We start from the raw sequence: 23,552 nt of genomic DNA on the forward strand, positions 1-23,552 counted from the left end.
GGAGCAGAAGTTTTCCCTAAAGCTGTAGCCTGACCCTAGAATCCTTTTTTGTTTTTAATAAAAAAATTTAAGAAGTTTATTGGTGGAATAAATGATACTTTCAAGATTTTGACTATATTCCTATTGTTATTCCTATATATTTTTTGAAAAATTTTATTAGATATTTTATTTACATTCCAAATGTTATTCCCTTTCCTGGTTTCCCCTCTTAAAAAGCTCTGTCCCATAACCCATCCCCATGCTTCTATGAGGGTGCTCATCCACCCACCCATTCCCACTTTCCTGTCCTGGCATTCCCCTACACTGGGGCATCAAAACTTCACAGGAACAAAGTCCTCTCTCACATTGATGCCAGAGAAGGCCATCCTCTACTATATATGTAGATGGAGCCATGGGTTGCTCCATGTGTACTCTTTAGTTGGTGGTTTAGTCCTTGGAGCTCTGGGGGGTCTGGTTGTTTGATAATGTTGTTCCTCCTATGTGGTTGCAAATCCCTACAGTTCCGATAGTCCTTTCTCTAATTCCTTCATTGGGGACCCATGCTTAGTCCAATGTTTGGCTCTGAGCCTTTCTATAACAGGGCTCTCTTGTCTGGCCCCAGTGGTAGATGATGTGGCTAATTCTGCAGAGTCGTGATGTAACAGGGTGGGAAGATAACTAGAGGGTACCCATCCTCTAAGAGGAGATGGGGTGGGGGAAAGCACAGAGATACTGGGAATTTGGACAGGATTTAAGATATAAATGAAAAAGTGAAAAGGAAATATATTTTGTCCTAAAAATGACTAATTCATTTGCAAGGCAATGGGTAGACTCCATTATAACATTACATTGAAATTTGATATAGGGAAGAGAAGTAATGTACATTTTCTCTCAGATAAAGAAGATATATGCATTATACCTCTTCAAAATAAAATGCACTGCCAGTTAATTTTGAGTTTTACCATATATGATTATATTTTATTGAAATTATGTTCATCATATTTTTATTTACATATTATACTGAAGTTATGCCATTGTATGAGTTGTTCAAATTGCAAGAGCTGAGTTCTCAACATTATTCAGTGTGTACACTGTTCTTTGTGGCATATACTCTAAGTACTGTGCAAAAATAGTTTACCTTTATATTTAAGTTTATGAACTTTATTTTGTTAAATTATGCATAGCAATGTAATTATGTATTGCAGGGACACTTTCAGATATATTTAGGGGAACTGGACACTTGGGTCTGATAAACTGAGGGCTCAGATAATCACTTTCTGTGGGAGTGATAGTGGTAAAGGTTAACAAAGTCTCATTCCTACTAAGGACAGAAGACAGAGTTAGAAACCTGAAGCAAACTGCAAGATCAAAGACTACTTTGTCCAAGTACCACTCCAGTGACTTTTACTAAATTACAAAGGAGTATGAAGCAGACGTGAAAAAGCTTCCAAACATTTCTCTCTCTGCTAATGGACTCCATCTGTGAAGATTTCAGCAGACACTAACAGGGGAAGGAATGAGAGCACTGCCAATGGTCAGCTGGCCAGAAGTTCCCACGCTATAGCATGCCAGTTACAGCAGCAAAATGACTTGAAGAAAAATGTAGGTTTCTGCATTACTGTGCAACAACTTAGTTTACAAGAGACCCTCAAGAGCATAAAGAGGAAAGAAATGATTGACCAGTGTGCTGCTTGTTCTCATTTAATCTGAGTGTAGAATCATGGTCGTGCTAATGACTGTCTAATAATTAGTGAACATGTACCAACAACTTCCTGGACATGAAGTTAGCCCCCCACTTTCGTAATTGTGACAATACATACACATCTAAAAGAGGACAAGGGCTCTGGATACCACACTCTGAAGGAAAAGATGACCACGTTATGAGAAGCAGTGTGTGCCAAAAAAAGAAAAAGAAAAACAATGGTCTTGTCAGGAATGGTTGTCAAGGTTTTTTAATATATAACAAAGAGGCAAATGGGCATTGTCATTTCATGAGGACAATGCAGAACATTTCCCAGGAGATTTCAGCAACTCGGAGGGCAGGAGAAGGAGGGAAGAAGGAGGAGAGAGCATCAACTAGGGAGTCTTCTGAGCATGTGCTTCTCCTGTACCATTTGTCTTAAATCTTCCTCATGCAGGTCAGCAGCAGTCCCCAGACTGCTGGCTACTGCCACAGCAGCCACTGCTGCCACCACTGCTGCCACAGCAGCCACTGCCACCACTGCTGCCACAGCAGCCACTGCTGCCACCACTGCTACAGCACCCAGAGCTGTGGCGATGACGACGGAGAGATCTGCGGGGTCTGTGGTGGCTCAGACAGCAGCCTCCACCCCCAGAACTGCAGCAGCCACCAGAGCTGCAGCAGCCCCCAGAGCTGCAGCAGCCCCCAGAGCTGGAGCCACAGCAGCTCCCAGAACCCAGGCTACAACAGGAAGACACAGGGGGGCACTTGGGAGGGCATTTAGGTGGGCATTTTGGAGGGCACTTTGGGGTCTGGCACTTGGGAGGGCACTTGGCAGGGGCCTGGCACTGCTGCTGGCTCTGCTGGCAGGACATCTCAGCTGTGGGTGTTCAGGAGCTGTGAGAGAATCATAGATATGTCAAATATCAAGCACTGTGGTAACCTGATCAATGCTGGCCCCACAGAAGCATTAGTGATCATCATAGAAACACCATTCATAGTCATTTCATTTGTAATATACTCAGATTGTCACATTCTGTTCATCCTGTCTTTAAATATCAGAAATCTATGCACATGAGATACAGTTATCTAAAATCCAGAAGCAGTAAATAAATATCTGGTGATACTTAGATAGGTTTGCTATTCTTAGTCTTCACAGTGCAAATATATGTTCTATTTCAATGAACAATTGTTGTAAAAAAGATGACAGTCAAACTGAAGAAGATTAATTTAAGATTAGTGTTTGAAAAGACCTTCTAACACATTTATGGAGTAAGCTCAGCACATGACAGAAAAACATATAAACTCTGTTCAGTCCTCCTTGGAACACTAGCCCATGCTGTGAGATGAGAGGTCAGATGTATCTAAATTACCATCTTCTCTGGCTAAGGGTAGAAAGGTCAGTGTCGTGAACAGATCTCAGAAACTGGGCTCCTTTCCCAAGCCAAACCGAGACCCTGTTGACTTTCCTTGCTTTATTTTTTTAGTGCCAGGGAAGGGAAACATTTTCATCAAAATCAAATTACCCATTTTAACCACTCTAGGCGCACAGTTATCTATACTGAATATACCATCCTAAACAGTCCTAAAAATAAAAGGTACATAGTATTCCTCAGAGTCAAAGTACCCAAAGCTTTTCAGAGTCTCATAGTATCAAGGCTGTGGCTAGTTACTGTCACAGACAACACTGTCTCATTCCTCAGATTTCACCATGTTTTCTGTTATATCAATGTGGTCAGAGGGAGAAGGATCCTTCCCAGAGTCTATCATGGTCTAGTCCAGCTCCACTGTGAAGTCTCTGCCCTGTCCTCCAGGAAAAACTTACCAAGATGAAGGGTAGCACAAGATCTGTAGGTATCTCAGTCAGAGAGTGGATGGAAGGGTCCTGTCCATCGGTCCTTTTATTCTGAGCCTGAGCTCTATCCCAGACTATGAGACGGTGGCTGGAAATGGGATGTCATGCCTACTCATACCCAGACGGTTTTGTTACAGATCATGTCAAGATATTCCTCATCAGCATTCCACTTTGTGGGCAGGCAAGCTGCATCTAACTTAGTATATTACTTAGGCATGGAATCAGGAAATAGATGCTTAGATCCTTAAACCTGGCACTCGCACAGAGTACTTCCACTGGGAACACTTAATTCCGTATCATCCTCCAATTCTACTGGTTGTTGCTGTGATATGTGCCACTGGTGGCCCATGCTAAGATGGAAAAACCTTGAATATCTTGAATGTCTGCTTCCCTCCAGGTACTTTCAAGTTGTGAATATGTGGGCACAGTTCATACATCTACACCAATAAACCCCTGCATGATCAATCTCTCTCAACACCAAGAAATGCTGAGTTGTCATTCTGAAAGTCTATTTAGCCACTTTCATTTTCCACTTAAACTATTATCACAGAATATTAAGGACAATATTTATGGGGATATGTTAAAATCATGAATTTTCAAGATATGGATAAACATGCTTCACAACAAAAGAACTTCCTCTCATATGGGTTCCAAGTGCTAAATCTCATGGTTAATATGGTGCTTAAAACAAAAGAACATCCTCTTATATGGGTTCCAACTGACATATGTGCAAAGTGTTAAACGTTCAGTGGTTAATATGGTGCTTAAAGACATTAACAGAGAGATGGCTCATGAATGGAGAATGCATACTGCTCTTGAAGAGAATCTGAGATTGATTCCAGAACCTAAGTGGGGCAGCTCAGGACAAATTGTAACTCTAGATACATGGCATGTAACATTGTCTTTCATAACTACAATGGTGCAATCACACACACAAACATGCACATACAAACACACATGGGTATACATACTGACTACATAAACCACAAGCACACAAGCATGTTTAAGCACACATATACATGTGCACACATGTGCATGCACATGCAGTAACCTACAATTGAATTATAAAATAATGGCCTCAAAAACAATAATTAAAAGCAGCTGACTCAGACAGATACAGATAGCCACAACTAAACAGTGGATGGAGATGGGGACTCATGGATGAATAGGAAGAAGGATAGCAGGCCACCTGGACAACAGGAACTCCATAGGAAGACTGACAGAATCAACTAACCTGGACCCTTGGGCCTCTCAGAGACTGAACCACCGACCATACAATATACACAGGCTGGACCTAGGCCTTCCTGCAAATATGTAGGCCATTTCCAGATTGGTATGCTTGTGGGTTCTGAACAACTGGAACAGGGGCTATCCTGAAACTTCTTGCCTGTATGTGGGATGTATTCTTCTAGCTGTGCTGCTTTTAATATCCTCAGGGGAGAAGAGGCACCTAGCCTTGCAGGGACTTGAAGTGTCAGGGTGGAAAGGATACACAGGGCCTCCACCCTCTCAGAAGAGAAGGATAGGAGAGAGGAAGTATCGTGTGAGGGCTGAAAGCGAGGGTCAGTGAGCATGATGTAAAGTAAATGAGTGAAAAATATACATTATAATTTTTAAAAGGAGATGTAGATGTTGGGTAAATAATGTGTATGAAAAGGTGCCAAGAAAACCCAAAATTTTATAAACTAATATTCCTTAATAATAATAAAGCAGTGGTTATTACCAGAAAGAATGGGTTTCCCTATTTTTGTCTGTTTCTTTGAATTTGTCTTAGAAAATAATTTATTTTAGATTTTTCATGAAATTACATCTAATCATCCTTTAGCAATATGCTACTAATGTCTTAAATTTTTTACAGAATGGATGAATCTGTAGATGCAACCATATATCTCTCATGGAAACAGAGATGATGTACTGGTAATGTCAGATAGCACATTACTAAAAAGAATGCTAGAAAAGGGGTTCACATAGTATGGAGAGTATTATAATGTTGATAGCCTATAAAATTCACAGGAACAGTCATATACTGTTCTGTATTGTCAGTCTTCTCCTGCATATGAGACAAAACAGATGGTGAGTCATATGTAATCCCAAGAAAAACTACAGCAAACTTATTAGCAAAGATTTGTTCAGGACTCTAAGCCACTTAAGAGAACTACAGACCTTTAGAACGTGACCCTCTTATACCAGTTAATCTGAAATATTTCCCCACCTGCTCTCAAATTTGTTCTTAGGTGAATGATGTGATTTTGCCTCCTTTTTTATGATTTTCCCTAAAATATTTATTACAAATTTAGGTTCCTTAATACTGTACCTTTATTCCACCTTTCTTTCTTTTAATCTATGATGATTAATATAATCAAGATGAATTCCTTGAATTTCGGTGGGTTTTATGTTTTCTCTTATAATCCCTAGTTGAACACATTCATTCTGTAGACACTCAGTGATGTATAAGACTCTGACTACCATCTTCATTGATGTCTATGCTTAGGAACAGATATTCCTAAAGACTTGCATCACCCGAAAGGTACTTAACCTCTGAGACACAGTGAGGTATGTGTGGTCACATGGCCTTGAAGAGTTATTCAGTGTTTCAACTGGGTTGACTTTCTTCTCTTGCTCAGGTTCTTACAACAGCTTTAGTTACTGGGAGAGGTCAGGAGCTGATCCTTATTCACCCAGTGGCAGTTATGCCAGGCTCACCTTGGGATTTCTAGGATGATGCAGCTGACATGGCAGCTAGCCTACTGGGAAAAACAACACTCAGGTCCAAAGGTGACTTGCCTGGGCACAGTCATGAATGAGCAACATGCTTGTTGGACTAAGACCAGAATCTAGCCTTGAGTGTGATCTCTGGAGACTTAAACCTCAAGCCAATGTGAATGTCATGGTTAGTAAACTATGGACAGTCTGAGGGCTTCAGTTATCAGGTGTGTTCTGAGAGGCACAACAAGGAGCATCAAGACTAAGAAACCCAAGGTTGCAGTTGTGGCATAGCTTGTGGTTATCCAACTGTTCTCTAATTACAGTTAGGATCTTCTCAAGGAGAGGGGAAGCATGCCTGGTACTGAAACCTAGACAACTATCCAGAGCCAATGAGGTCTTAAATCTTTGAGGAAAATTTACCACAATCATACTTCAGTAGCATAATCCCCTACTGCACTCTAAATATTTCTCCCTGTACCCCAGAGAAAAGTATAGTTCTCACCCCCATTAAGAAAATACTCTTATAAACAGAGGCCCTGAAAGAAAACCACAATTCAAAAGGCAGATTGAACAGATCAGTCCCAACCAATAGATCTTCTTAACAACTTCAGCAAGTAAATATCAACTGTTATTACAGAAGAGCAAGTGAATAAATTGTAAGGGCCAGAAGTTCAGTGAGTTGCTGTGAGAATGTTTCTCCCAGTAAGACTATAGGCTAGACCCATAAAGTCTCACCAGCATGGCTGTCTACCCATGAGCTGAATAATAACAACAACAGTAAACATTACAAAGTAAACAGACGAAAGCCCTTGAGGCTCCAGCCCTCCTGTAAGGACCACAAGCCACTAGGGAATCCTGAGAGCAGAAAAATTCTTCTTCCTTGGGGAAGAGCATATCAATAAGTTATCCAGTACCAAATACTTACCTATAAAAATGTACATAGAAATAACTTTATGCTGACTGAGAAGATTAAATTTAGGAATGCAAAATTACATGGAATATAGAGGGGGAGTGGGTGGGTAGGGGAGCAGGGGGGTATAGGGGACTTTGGGGATATCATTTAAAATGTAAATGATTTAAATACCTAATAAAAATTGGAAAAAGAAAGAATTTGAAAAGTGTCAAAGAGGAATTGATATGTAGTAGAGGATACAGCAATAAAAGGAAATGGAAAGACAATATAGATGTATTGTCATCTCAAAATTTTAAATAAAACTGCTCCATTACATAAATATTAAAAATTACCAGAAAAAATATGTAAGGACACACAGTAAAATACAACTGGAAACACTTTCTATGATGAACTCAGACACCAACATTCTGTATCTAAAAGTAACACATAAAGCACATATTTACTAGTGGATATTATTGCTCCAAGGAAGAGATTCGTTACCCTCATACTATCTATGTCACTGTTCCACCAATGAGCCAACGATGCCTTACCTATCACGATTGTAGCTCTCTGGGTTCACAACTGCTTACTGTTTTTGAAGAGTTTTTATCCTACCCAACAGAAACTAGCATAGCATGGTTTTAGACTATTAAAGGTATCCAGCAGGTTGTTAATGCCCTCATCAGTACCAATGTGCTTTCTTATGCACTGTAATAAAAATGAAGGGTGCTTTCATCAAAAGAGTCTTAAATATCAACCTCTGGTGCACAGTGCAATACAATCACTGTAGTTTATAAACATTTTGTTATCTCCGGAACTGATTGGACCAACAATAAGAATATCTTAGTTTAGTTGTGGACCTATACTATACTATATTAAAATGTATTTCAGAGATTCATTGAACACTGATGGTAGATATATACATATATTTCCACATGGCACATCGCTTTTATCAGAATTTTCTCTACCCTCCCCTCATGATCCTCTCCTTCTACCACTGTACTTTTGAATTTAAAAGAAGATGTAACAGGGGACCTTGAAGAACTAAGTAGGATGAGTAAAAGGTGAATTTCATCAAATTCCAGGAAACTCGTGGGGTGAAAAATAATCAAGTAATAACAATTATATTAAAGCATTGAAAAGCAAGCACATTAAGGAAATGGTACCATCATGGTTGGCTTGATTACATGGATGCAAGAATTATAAAACAATTTTAAAATGATAAATGTAATAGAGCAAATGAATAGACTTAGGCACACAGTTGTGATACTCATCTCCAATGAGGAGAGAAAGGGTACAGAAAGATCAAACATCATGCATGGCCTATGCTATGAAGGTTCTAGAAAGAGCAATGGTATATCAAACACTAAGTTAATAGTGTGAACATAAAAATTGTTTCATTAAGTCTTCAGAATCAGACAAGGGTGTACACATTATCTACTAGCAAATTTGTAGCTACACACCTGAGAGAGAGAGACAGGTGTAAGAGATTCAAGTTGGAAAATAGGAAAAAAAAACGCTGCTGAAATGCCCTAAAAATGACCCTAGACAAGGGTCACATACAATGTTTTACAACTTTGATGTTTCAAATTCAGTAACATAGCTATAAGGAAAAAAATGAATATACTGCTAACTCAGGAAACATATTTTTCCATTGTTGAAATTAAAAATCTAGGAATGCTGTGATATAAATTCAAGGAGGCAAAATAGTTCTACAATGATACTTTATGACACTGAAGAAAGGAATGGACGATAACACTAATAATGGGAGGGCTTCCATTTGCATACTAATAGAGTTAATATTCTGAAAATTATTATATTCTAGAAAGCAGTCTTCAAATTCAATTCAATCTTCATCAAATATAGCACAATAAAAATTTTAATTGAAAAATTTGAGAAAGCAACCATAAAATTTAAAAGAACCCACAAAACAAGGAAATCAAACATGGAACACACAATGTCAAAAGTATCACAAGACATACTTTCAAGTTATATTCCAGAGCTAAATTATGATATTAAATAGCATAAATTTCTGTAAACTGCCAGAAAATGATGTGGACACTAGTTAAGTAGACTTCAGAACACAGAGATAAATCAACACAGAGACAGACATGAAATCTGTGACAAAAGTGTAAATAACACGTTGAAGAAGAGAGTGTCTCTTCAGTACCTGCGACAGCAAAAGCTGGAAATCCTCATAGACAAGAGAAAAACCACACCTGTTTCACTTACACAGCACAAATCAACTCTAAGACTGACAGCCACTCAAGGTAGTGAGGAAGAAAATGCTTTGAGGCATATAAATAGGCAAGGACTTTCCCCCCTCCACCCCCCAAAAAACCTTCATTCTTAGGAAAAGGAATGATTAAGAATGAGGTTGAGTTGAATAGTACATTCTAGGCAAATATAACAAGAAGAAAAGGAGCAGCTAATAAAATGATAGAAAACTGTGCATCAGTATACATTTGGTATGGAATTGGTTCCTAGGCTACAAAAAAAGTAGAAGATTACCATGAAATCATACAACTAATAAAAGAAAAAATGAACAACCAATACTCAAAAGAAAAAAAAACAGTGATATATGTATGTTTACTGGTTTTAGCCCTCAAGAACGAGGGGAAAAAATAACTGGTGCTCAGATTCCAGTTCACAGCAATCATCACAGCCAATATCAGGAAAACATATGTCAAGAAATGCTGGTGAGGATGGTGGAAAAAGTGAACCTCAAAACCCAAACAATAATTGCCTTTGGATCCAGTTACACCAATTCCAGATATACACCAAAGACATCAGAGTCACCATACCACAATGACACCTACAGACTGATATGTATCATTGCATTATTTATAACAGCCAGGTGACAGAACCAACCTAGAGAATCCTCACATATGGGAAAGAAAAGAAAGGAAGAAAAGAAAACAAAAATATTCTGAGCTTGTACAAAGGAACTATATTCTTTCACTTGCTTGGTTAGAGTTACACTAAGATATTTTACATTATTTGTGACTATTCTGACGTGCTTTCCCCCTAATTTCTTTCTCAATACCCTTATTATTTGTAGGAAGGAAGGATCCTGATTTTGTTCAGTTAATTTTATATCCACCCACCTTGCAGAAGTTTTTTATCAGCAGTATGAGTTTGTTTATATAATGGATTATGGAAGAAACTCATGTCACTAATTGAAGAAGGTATCAGAAGATGAGAAGATCTCCCACACTTATGGATTGGTATTGATAACAGAGAAAATGGCCATTTTGCCCTAATCAATCCACAGGGTCATTCAATTCCCATCAAAAATCTAACAGAGTTTTTTACAGACTTTTGAAGAGCAATTCTCAAATTCATAAGTAAATACAAAAAAAACCCAGAGAATAGTAAAAACAAACAATCCTGAACAATAAAATTCTTTTGGAGGAATCGCTATCCCTGACCTCAAGCTGAACTACAGAGCAATAGTGAGAAAAAAACCTTAACAAACAAACAAAAATCACTTGCAGTGTATTGATACAGAAACATCCAGGTTAATCAATAGGATTTAATCAAAGATATTGAAATAAAATGTTATGGACACTTGATTTTTGACAAAGAAGCCAAAAAGCATACAATGGAAAAAGAAAGCCTCTTCAGGAAATAGTGTGAGTCTAACTGGATGTCTGCGTGCAGGAGAACGCAAATAGACCCATTTTTGTCATCCTACAGGAAACTTAATTCCCAGTGGATCAAGAATCTCAACATAAAACCAGATACAATAAATATAATAGAAGAGAAAGTAGAAAATAGGATTGAATTCACTAGTACAGGAGACAATTTTCTGAACAGAACAGGCACTAAGATCAACAATTAATAAATGTGACCTCATGAAACTAAAAATCTTCTGTAAGGCAAAGGACACTGTCATTAGGACAATATGGCAGCTTACAGATTCAGAAAAGGCCTTCTGCAACTCTTTATCTGACAGAGGGCTAAAATATAAAATATATAAAGAACTAAAGAAGTTAGACTCCAGTAAACCAAGTAACCCAATGAAAATCTGTGGTACAGTGCTAAACAAGAGAATATCTAAAGAGGAATATCAAAGGGCAGAGAAGCATATATATTGGGAGTCTTGGGGTGCATTAGTATATATGTATGTGTGTATACATATATGTGTATATACATATACATATATATATATGTATATACATACATATATATGTACATATATATACTCATACACACACATACACACACATACACACATATACACACACATACACACACAAACACACACACACAAGCTGAACTACAGAGCAATATATATATCATCCTTATGAGATATATAATATTATATATATATATATATATATATATATATATATATATATATATATATACATTATATCATCCTTAGTTATCAGGAAAATGCAAATTAAAATGACCCTGAGATTCCATCCTACAACAATCAGAATGGCTAAGATCTAAAACTCAAGTGACAGCATATGCTGGCTAGCTTGTGGAAAAAGGAGAACACTCCTTCATTACTAGTGGGATTGCAAACTTAAACAACTACTCCAAAAATCAATTTAGCATTTTCTCAGAAAACTAGAAATAATTCTCTCTGACAATTCAGCTATACTGCTCATGGACATATACTCAAAAGATTCTCCACCATACCACAAGGACACAAGGACACATGCTCCATTATGTTTATAGCAACCTTATTTGTAATACCCAGAAGCTAGAAAGAACCCAGATGTCCCTCAACTGAAGAATGGGTACAGAAGATGTGGTTCATTTACACAACGGAATAATACTATACAACTATTCAAAACAAGGGCATCATGAATTTTCCAATCGATTAAGTGGAACTAAAAAATCTCATCCTCAGTGAGGTAACCCAGACCCAAAAGGAAAAGAAAGCATGATATGTACTCACTGGTTAGTGGATATTAGCCATAAAATACACAATAGCCATCATACATCCCACAGACCCAGACCCGAAGAACTTAAAGAAGGAGGGTCCAAGTGAGGATGCTTCAATCCAGCTTAAAAGGGGAAACAAAATAGTGATAGGAGACAGAAGGAGGGACAGATCTAGATGGTAGAGGGAATGGGGAAAGGAATACAAAGGCAGGGTCAAGTCTGGGAAGAGACAAGTGAGAGAGCCAGAGGGACAGGAGAATGAATAGATATATGCAGCTTCCTAGAGTGGTGGTGGGGGGGGGGTGGGAATTGGGAGTCTTGGGGTGCATTAGGCTCCCAGGACTCAGTGAGGATGACCTTAACCAAATTGCCTAACAGTGGGGATATGGAACCTAAAACAGCCAGGCGGATACCCCAGTAGAGGGATAATGACACCAGCCTACCCAGAAAACCTTCCACCCAAAATTTGTCTTGCCTAACATTGTACAGAGCTTGGGGACTCTTATGGATGAAGTGGGGGAGGGATTGAAGGGCCTTCGGTGGACAGGAACCTCACCCAAAGACCAAAAAAGTCAACTAACCTGGACCCTTGGAAGTTCTCAGAGACTGAATCACCAATCAAAGAGTATAAACTGGATGAACAGAGGCCCCTACAGAGAGCAAGCATCTAACTGAGTCTCCATGTAGGTCCCCCAACAACTGGAGAGTTGGTTGTCGCTAAATCTGTAGCCTGACTCTAGAATCCTTTCTACAATAGGCCTCTTTTGTCTGGCCTCAGTGGGAGATGATATGCCCAATTTTGCAGAGTGATGACGCAAAAGGGTAGGGGATACCTAGACGGTCCTCACCTTCTAAGAGGAGAAGGAATAGGTAATGTGACAAGGATACTGTGCAGTGGGACAGTGCTTAAGACTTAAGTAAATAAAAACATAAATAAATAAATAAGGAACTATATTCTCTCCTAAAAACTGATTAATTCATTTGCAGGTTAATAGGTATACTCAGTTATAAGATTACATTAAAAATACAGAAGTAATGTGCATTTTCTCTCATATAAAGAAGAAATATGCATTATACTTCTTCAAAATAAAATGTTCTACCACTTAATTTTAAGATTTACCATATATGATTATATTTTATTGAAACAATGCTCATTATAATTTTATTTACATGTTATAAAGAGGATATGCCATTTTATGAAATGTTCAAGTTGCAAGTTGTGAATTATCAACCTTATTCAGTGTGTGCATTGTTCTTTGTGGCATACACTCTAAGTATTGTGCAAAAATAATTCACCTTTACATTTAAATTAATGAACTTTATTTTGCTTAAATTATGCATAGCATTGTGGATGTACATTGTAGGAACATTTTCACATATATTTAAAAGAACTGTACACTAGGGTCTGATAGGGTGAGTTAGTGCTCAGAAAATCCCTTTCTGTGGCAGTAACAGTGGTAAGTGTTAACAAAGTCTCATTCCTACTGGGGACAGAGTTAGAAACTTGAAGCAAATCACAAGGTCAAAGACTACTTTGTCTGAGTGCTTGTCCAGTGACTTGTATTAAATTACAACAAAGAAGTAGGAAGCAGACATGAAAAGGCTTCCAAACATTTCTCTCTCTGCTAAAGAACTCCTCATCTGTGAAGATTTCAGCAGGCACTAACAGGGGAAGGAATGAGAGCACTGCCAATGGTCAGCTGGCCAGAAGTTCCCACACTACAGTGTCAGTTACAGCAGCAAAATGACTTGAAAAATTCAGGTGACAGCAGATGCTGGCAAGGATATGGAGAAAGAGGAACACTCCTCCATTGTTGGTGGGATTGCAAGCTGGTACAAACACTCTGGAAATCAGTCTGGCAGTTTCTCCGAAAATTGGACATAGTACTACCAGAAGATCCAGCAATACCTCTCCTGGGCATATACCCAGAAGATGTTCCAACTTGTAATAAGGATACATGCTCCACTATTTTCATACCAGCCTTATTTATAATAGCCAGAAGCTGGAAAGAACCCAGATGACCCTCAACAGAAGAATGGATACAGAAAATGTGGAACATTTACACAATGGAGTACTCAGCTATTAAAAACAATGAATTTATGAAATTCTTAGGCAAATGGATGAATCTGGAGGATATCATCCTGAGTGAGGTAGCCCAATCACCAAAGAACACACATGATATGCACTCACTGATAAGTGTATGTTAGCCCAGAAACTTAGAATATGCAAGATACAATTTGCAAAACACAAGAAATTCAAGAAGAAGGAAGACCAACGTGTGGATACTTTGTTCCTTTTTAGAATGGGGAATAAAATACCCATGGAAGGAGTTACAAAGACAGAGAACAGAGCCTGAAGGAAGAACTACCCAGACTGCCCCACATGGGGATCCACCCCATAAACCACCACCAAACCCAGTCACTAGGGAGATGCCAACAAGAACCTGCTGACAGGACCTCGATATAGTTGTCTCCTGCGAGGCTCTGCCAGTGCTTGGCAAAGACAGAAGTGGATGCTCACAGTCATCCATTGGATGGAGCACAAGGTCTCCAGTGAAGGAGCCAGATAAATAACCAGGGAGCTGAAGGGGACTGAAGCCCCATAGGAGGAACATCAGTATGAACTACTGAGTACCTCCAGAGTTCCTTCAAATCACCAATCAAAGAGAGCACATAGTGGAACTTGTGGCTCTAGCTATATGTGTAGCAGAGGATGGACTAGTTGTTCATCAAGGGGAGGAAAGACCCTTGGTCCTGTGAAGGCTCTAAGCCCCAGTATAGGGGAATGCCAGAACAAGGAATGGGAGTGGGTAGGCTGGGGAGCAGGGGGAGGGGGAGGGGATAGGGGATTTTCAGAGGGGAAACAAGGGAAGGGGATAGCATTTGAAATATCTAATTAAAAAATGTAGGTTTCTGCATTTCTGTGTAACAACTTTGTTTACAAGAGACAATCAAGAACATAAAGAGGAAAGAAATGACTGACCACTGTACTGCTTGTTCTCATTTAATCTGAGTGAAGAATCATGGTCCTGCTAATGAGTGTCTACCAGTGGACATGTACCAACTGCTCCTTGGACACTGAGGTAGTGCTCCACTTTTATAATAGTGACAACTGATCATTGAAAAATAGAAAGGAAGTTCTTACAGCTAGAGTACAGGTGTTAGTATCACATCACAGGAAATACATACGCATCTAAAAGAGGACAACCCATCTGGGTACCACGCTGTTTGAAGGAAAAGATGACTATGTGATGAGAAGCAGGGTATGCCAAGAAAAAAAGAAAAGCAATGGTCTTGTCAGGAATGGTTGTCAAGGTTTTTTAATTTATAGCAAAGAGGCAAATGGGCATTGTCATTTCCTGGGGAGAACACAGAAAATTTCCCAGGAGATTTCAGCACCCCAAAGGGCAGAGCAAGGAGGGAAACAGGAGGAGAGAGCATCAGGCATTGGTGAGGCTTCTGAGCATGTGCTCCTCCCGCAGCATTTGTCTGAAGTCCTCCTCACCCAGGTCAGCAGCAGTCCCCAGACTGCTGACTACTGCCACAGCAGCCACTGCTGCCACCACTGCTGCCACAGCAGCCACTGCTGCCACCACTGCTGCCACAGCAGCCACTGCTGCCACCACTGCTGCCACAGCAGCCACTGCTGCCTCCACTGCTACAGCATCCAGAGCTGTGGCGATGGCGACGAAGAGATCTGCGGGGTCTGTGGTGGCTCAAACAGCAGCCTCCACCCCCAGAACTGCAGCAGCCACCAGAGCTGCAGCAGCCCCCAGAGCTGCAGCAACATCCAGAGCTGGAGCCACAGAAGCCCCCAGAACCCAGTCTACAGCAAGACACATGGTGACACTTGGGAGGGCACTTAGGGTGTCATTTTGGAGGTCACTTTGGGGTCTGGCACTTGGGAGGACACTTGGCAGGGGCCTGACACTGCTGCTGGCTCTGCTGGCAGGACATCTCAGCTGTGAGTATTCAGGAGCTGTGAGAGAATAACACACTTTTCAGACACCAGACATTGTGGCCCCCTAGCCCATACTGCTCCCCCACCCTGGGCAGAAGTATAACTGATCATCATAAAAACACATCTATAATCGTTTAATTTATAATATTCTCAGTTGTTACATCCCGTTTATCATGGCTTTGGGACACCAGAAACATGAGCCCATGAGATATGATTACCTGAAATTTGGCAGCTGTAAATAAATATCTAGTGACATTTAGAAAATGTGTGCGATTCTTAATCCTTATACATGTGCCAATATATGTTCTATTTCAAAGATGACTAATTGTAAAGGATAGAACAATAATTTTTTGAAGGTGCTTTTAGTATAATGTCAGTATTTCATAGAAACTTCTAGAACTCTTAGGGAGTAAGCTCAGCCACTGACAGAAAAATATGTAAACCCTGTTCAAACCTCTATGGGAACACAAGACCCTGTTGTGAGGTAAGAGGTCAGATGTATCCAATTACCAACTGCTCAGGCTAAGGGTGGCAAGCTCAGGGTCATCCTGGTGCTGTCCAATTGATCAGAGAAATATGTGACCAGATCCTGGAAGCAGGATTCTCTGTCTCATGACAAACTGAAATCCCGTTGCTTGTTCCTGACTCTAGCTCTTTACTGGCAGAGAGGGGAAACTTTGTATTCAGAAGTCAAGTCCCCCTAGAAACCTGTCCAGATGCACAGTTATTTGTGCTGAGTGTCCCATCCTAAAGGGTCCTATACACTGAAAGTACTGTGTGCTCTCCAGAGGTAGAATATCTGGTGTTTTCCAGTGTCTCTTTACCAAGGCTGTGGCTAGTAGCTGACAGTGCCACCCTTGCCTCACCCCTCAGACTTTACCATGTTTTATGATCTATCAATATGAGTGCAAGGCTGACGGATCCTTCCCAGTACCTGTCCAGCTCTAGTATGGCTCCACTCCTAAAGTCTCTGCCTTACTTCCAGTAGACACTTACCAAGATGATGGGTAGCACAAGCTCTGTGGGTATCTCAGCCAGTGAGTGAATGGAAGCACCCTGTCCATAGGTCCTTTTATTCTGACCCCTGGGCTCTGTCCCAGCCTCTGAGACAGTGGCTGGACATGGCACACCCTCCTTACACCCACATAGTCATATCATTAAAGATGACCAGTTGTTTCTCCCGAGCCTTCTTCTATGATGTCCAGGCATGCTGCATCTGTCTTTGAGCATGACTTAGACATGAAAGGAGGAAGTGGATTCCTGGATTCTTAATCCCAGCATTGGTACAGAGTGTCTACAGTAGGAATCAGTCATGTTTCCATCTTCTATGCCTTTTTTGTTGGTTTTTATCTGCGAGATGTGCAGCTTGTAGCCAAAGTCGAGCTAACAAAATATTCAAGTTTCTTGTATGTCTCCTTCCACCCATTCACTTTCCCTCTGGGCCTATGTGAGTGCACTTTAGACATCTACCTTGCATAATGTAAAACATTGCACAAAGGAGCTGGCTCAGCCCCATGATATGTTGAGGTGTTGTCTTGAAAGTCAATTTAGCCTATGTCATTTCCCACTTCAACTATTACAATAAAATATTAATGACAATATTTATCAGAATATTTTGAGAGTAAATGAAATATCAACACAAGAATAAGAAATAGTGCCTACTAGCAGTAGTAGAGGATCTTAGTATCGTGTTTACAAAATGTGTGAAACCTGCCACATGTATGATGAGGATTCTACCACTGAACAGTATAATATGAACTAGAGAAATGTTTCATCACTGCAAATTGCATACTCCTCTAATAGAGCCCTGCTGTTAGTTCCCAGCACCTGATTGGATGGCTAACATAACTGTGCTTCCAGGTGAAGAAACAATGACCACTCTTCTGACCTCCAAAGGCACAGGATGCCAAATGCACATATGCACATAAATATATAATTAAAATATTAATATTTTTAAAACAATAATTGAAGGATAGTGGAGATCTTTAGTATATATTGTCTGTATGGAAATGTCACAAGAAAACTATGATTTTGTAAAATTAATGTTCACTAATAATATAAAAAGAAGTGCTACCTTCCAGAATGTAGATCTTCTTATCTTTGTTTTTTGATTCTTCAAATTTAATCTTCACATATATTTTATATAGGATATGTTTTCATATGCATCATTTGTTAGGGCTATAATAGTATTATCTTTATTATTTCAGTGTTACTAGATATTCCGTGGAAACCAGCACACCTCTGCCATGAAAAGTGCAAACCATTTTTGGTGACATTATAGTTGGTGAAGAGTTCAGAAGAGAACCAGGAAAGAAATTCATATGAAATATAAAGAGTGATGTTTACAGTTGAGACAAAAAAAGCATACAGTGTGAGACATTGTCAGTTTCTTCCTACATGTGAAACAAAATAGTTAATTGAGCCATATCCTCACCTGTAGGGCATCAAGTAATTTAAAAGAAGCAGTCATTGAATATACACACAATACATGATTATACTTTTTAAGTAGATAATTAAAAGTATGATTTCCTAGGACTTTTTCAGGAACCCATACCCTGCTCTCCCATTCTGGATGATTCTTCCTTTCTTAATTTAACTCATTCCTTTCCCATTTCTCAGAACTGATCACTTGTCCCCTGCTATTTCCTTCTCTATTTCATGCCCACACCAGAACCCTAGCAATGGTCCTATTTTACTTTCCAAGTCTCTGAAGTCATTCATGTTCTCAAACCTGAAGATTTATAGCTAGAAACCTTTGATGAGAGAAAATATAGGATGTTACCTTGGGTCTGGGTTACCACTCTCAATATGATACTTCTATTTTCACAATTTACATTCAAAGTTCTTTTTATTTTTCTTTACAGCTGTGTACTTTTCTATAGTGTGTATATATATCATGTTTTTATTATCCATTTGTCCACTGAAGGTAATTTCGGTTATTTCTCTTTCCTGTTTCGTGAATAGAGCAGCAGTGAACATGACTCAGCAAGTACCTGTAGAGTAGGATGTGGAAGAGAAGCCCTCTTTTGAGTTGTTCATCAGCGTTGTCCAAGACAGTCCTCAAACACTTCAGGCCACTGCTGTAGTCCATGGTTGTCTCCTAGAAGTGAAAATTAAGTCTCTTTTGCTAAAGATAGCATACTGTTCAGACACAGGGTTAAGAGGCCCATGAGCTAGAAATTTCAGGTGAAGATGCCATGCATGCTTACATAGGAGGGAAGCCACTAACAGTCCTATCCATCTATGATGTCTATGTAACACAACAACAAGCAGCATAGCATGATAACCATAAGTATGCAACCAGCACACACACCTCCGTGGTAACCAAAAGCTCTCTAATTAGACTTAAAATATAATAGATAAGGGGGAAATCATGCCTGGTAATGGAAATCTAGTGAACTACCTCAACAAATGAGGTCATAGATCTTGTAGGATATTCTATAACCAACATTTTATTAAACCAGCACAATTCCTAACTGCACTCTAAACATTTATCCTTATAGTGCCAGATAAGTGTAGTTCTCGTATTCATCAACAGTTGTAAACTATTACAGAAAACCATAACTAATGCAAATCCAGAGTTGTGGAGCCCAGACCTGACTGATACATCTGCAATACTATGACCACCCCTTAAGGCTCAGTGATCATTGTAGAAATGGGGACAAAAAGATTGTAAGATCCAGAGGAACAGGGGATTAGTTGTGCAATTATATCTTCTAGGACTGTCAGAAAATACACTAAAAAATTCTCACCAACATGACTATTTAAGCATGAAATGAACAAGAACAACTCCAGACATACTGACATGAATTGGGTAAACCTACTAGGCCTCAATGCTGCAAAAAGAACTACAGGCAACTAGGGAATGCTGTAAATGGAATAAATAGTACTTCCCAGAGAAAAGCATACCAACTGGTTATATAATACCAAATGGACAGCTCTTAAAGTATACATAATATTATATAGACTATAAACTGGACAGGTTGTATTTAAAAACACATACTTATGCACACATGTGCATGTGTGTGTGTATATATATGTATATGTATATATATATATATATATGTGAATATATGTGTATATATGAATATGTGTGTATATATGAATATGTGTATCTATGAATAATGTATATGTTTATGTGTGTATGTGTACATGTAAAACAATTTTTGAAAACATAGGCCATGGATTCTGTCTCTGTCTCTGTCTCTGTCTCTGTCTCTCTCTCTCTCTCTCTCTCTCTCTCTCTTTCTCTCTCTCTGGATTTCACTAGTTTCTTCATAGGCTGTACATGAAGGTTCTATTTTGAACTTGTATTTTTTAATAAAATTTTAATGGAAGTGGTTTGTATTCTCTATAGAATGCCATGGTGGTAGAGAGTCATACTTTATACATTACTCCAAAATTTTTTTTAAAAAGTCAGTGTGGTGTAGATGAAGGAAAGTAAGTTTGAATTGGATGATTGGCAAAGCCTCTTCTCCACTAATGCTGATTGAAAAACAATGTGAGGCTGGGTCACTTGAGAAGGGTAAGAACAGATAAAATGTGGGAGAGATATGTGGATATTTATAAACATGTATAGAGAGTCTACATAGAGAGATATGTACCTCTCTATCATCTATTTTTCATGTGTGTCTACCCATCTTTCTTTTTTCTAAGTGCATCTACTCTTTACACATACCCAAAGTCCTATGTCAAAATACAGCATCCAAATCTCCCTTGTCTATCCATGATTCTGTTGCAATATCAGATACAATAGAAGATGTTAACACTCCCATAAATTATTAGCAAAGACTTGTCCAGGACTGTATACCACTTAACAGGAGTAAAATCATTATGCTATACAGCCCTTTGTGCTTCCTTTTCCTGAAGAAATTCCTACCTGCTCCCAAAACTGTTCTTAGGGAACGATGTAATTTTTCATACTTTGCTTGTAAGTTTTCCTTAAACACACACCATGCCTTTTGGCTCCCAGGATACTGAAGCTGGGTTCCACTTTTTTCATTCAATCCATCATATTTAATGTAATTGTCATGTGTTTCTTTGACAACCTTTGTTAGTGTTTGTGGGCTTTTTAACTTATCTTCAGTAGTTGAATACAGCACTATGCCTCCAATAGATATTTTATGGTATCTAAGCCTCTCACTAACATCACCACTGATAACTCAGCACATAAATAGCTATTCCTTATAACTTAGGTCACCACATGGAAACTAGAAGCCTCTGAGACAGACTGAGGCTTGTATTTCAACATGACTTGAGAAACTTGCCACAGTCATACCTGGTCTGCCATTTGCTCTTCTGCTTATGTTGTTCCAAAGTGATTAGTAACAGGGAAGAGGTCGGGAATTGATTCCTAGTTTCCATAATGAGCTGTGTTCTGGTCAACTCCTGTCTTTTGAGATGACTAAGATGAAATGAATCTGTTCCATACTTATGCTTCTGTGCATAACAACACCCAGTTCCTCAACTGATGTGGATGAGTATAGCTATGTGTGAGTAGCATGCCTGCTGAAAGAAGAGTAATGGACATAGGCTTCAAGCCAATATTAACACCTCAACTCCCAAGTTGGCATTCTTAGGGTTTTCAATTATCAGGTATTTCCTAAATGTAAAACAAAGGCAAATTTTCTCTATCACATAGAAAATAGGTAAGCACTGGGAGGTCTCACTGGGATCACTGGGAGCAAGAAGCAATCCAAGTGGAAAAAATAATGCTACTTTGAGCAAATACTGGGTTTAAACGGAGATTTTTGTTGCTTTGTTTTGTTGAACTATTTAGCAATTACAAATCGTGAAACAATATTCTCACAAATAAATTTAATCTTTATGGTCTTTATATAGTTTATATATTAGTCCTCTATCAGTTGTGTACTTGGTAAAACAAAAATCATTTTCCAGTCTGTAAGATCCCACTTTGTCAAAATGATGCCATCTAGCTTTTCAGTTTCCTGAGGTCCCATGTACTAATTGTGGATCTTAGTACCTGTGCTAATGTTGTCCTGTTCAGAAAGTACTCTCCTGTGACAAGGCTAGTCACAATCTGTCTTCTATCAGGTTCAGTATATTTGGTCTTATGTTGGGGTCTTTGATCCAATTGGAGTTGAGTTTTGTACAGGGTTATAAATAGAAACCTATTTGCACTCTTCTATATGCAGACATTCAGTTTGAACACCACCGTTTGTTGTAGATAATTTTTTCCAGTGTATAGTTCTAGTTTTTATCAAAAGTTATGTGAGAAGTGTGTGAATTTACATCTCAACCTTCAATTATTTAATTCCATTCATTGACATGTCTCTTTCTGTGCCAATACCATGCAAATTTTATTAGTATAGCTTTGTAGTACAATTTTATATCAGGGACGGTGATTCCACCAGACGTTCTTTTACTGTTCAGGATTAACTATCCTGGCTTTGTTGTTGTTGTTGTTGTTGTTGTTGTTGTTGTTGTTTGTTTGTNTGTGTGTGTGTGTGTGTTTCATATAAATCTGAGACTTGTCCTTTCAAGGTTTATAAAGAATTGTGTTAGAATCAAGGAGCTAAAGGGGTCAGCAACTCTATAGGAGGATCAACAATATGAACTAACCAATACCTCACAGAACTGTGGCTCTAGCTGCATAGATGTGCCCTAGTTGGCCATCAATGGGAGGAGAGGCCCTTGGTCTTGGGAAGATCATATGCCCGAGTACAGAGGAATGCCAGGGCCAGAAAGTGGGAGTGGGTGGGTTGGAGAGCAGGGTGGGGGAAGGGTACAGAGGACTTTCAGGATAACATTTAAAATGTAAATGAAGAAAACATCTAATAAAATGAAAAAAAAAAAAGAATCATAATGGGGATTGCATCGAATCTGTAGATTGCTTTTGGTAAGATGGCTGCTTTCACTATGTTAATCTTGAACATGAGAGAAATTTCCTTCTACAATTGCTTTGTTCAATGATTTGAAGTTTTTATCATATAATTCTTTCACATGCTTGGTTAGAGTTATCACAAGCTATTGTTAAAGGTGTTGTTTCCTTAATTTCTTTCCCAGACTATTTGTCATTTGTCTATAGGAAGAATACTAATTTGGGGAGTTAATTCTGTATCCACTTACTTTGCTGAAAGTGTTTATCAGTTGTAGGAGTTTCCTGATGGAAGTTTTCAGATCATTTGTGTATATGCAAATGAAGATATTCTGACTTGTTTCTTCCCAATTTGAAGTCTAGCTAAGACTTCAAGCACTGTATTGAATAGTTATGGTAAGAGTGGACAACCTTGTCTTGTTCCTGATATTAATAGAAATTTTTTTGAGTTTTCATTTGACTTGATGTTGGCTATTGTCTTACTGTAAAAAGCCTTTATTATTTTTGATGTATGTTACTTGTATCCCTGTTTCCTGTAAGGTGTTTGATTTTGTTAAAGGCCTTTCCTGTACCTGATCATGTGTTTTTTGTCTTTCAGTTTGTTTATGTGATGGATTGCATTTATTAATTTAGGTTTATTGAACCACCCATACATCTCTGTTATAAAGTATATTTGATCATGATAATGATCTTTTGGATGTGTTCTTGCATTCACTTTGCAAATATTTTATTTGACTT

General features: G+C 38.8%; 1 protein-coding gene across 1 annotated transcript; it reads right to left on the reverse strand.

Moving 5' to 3' along the window:
* Positions 1-1,915: 1,915 nt before the first annotated feature.
* LOC110319759 (late cornified envelope protein 1F-like) lies at positions 1,916-2,552 on the reverse strand. The gene has a single exon (XM_021195298.1). The coding sequence runs from the start codon at positions 2,533-2,535 to the stop codon at positions 2,119-2,121; it is 417 nt and encodes a 138-aa protein (XP_021050957.1). The 5' UTR covers positions 2,536-2,552; the 3' UTR covers positions 1,916-2,118.
* Positions 2,553-23,552: the final 21,000 nt, after the last annotated feature.

Source organism: Mus pahari, chromosome 4 (genome assembly GCF_900095145.1).
Source record: "Mus pahari chromosome 4, PAHARI_EIJ_v1.1, whole genome shotgun sequence".
Lineage (NCBI taxonomy): Eukaryota > Metazoa > Chordata > Mammalia > Rodentia > Muridae > Mus > Mus pahari.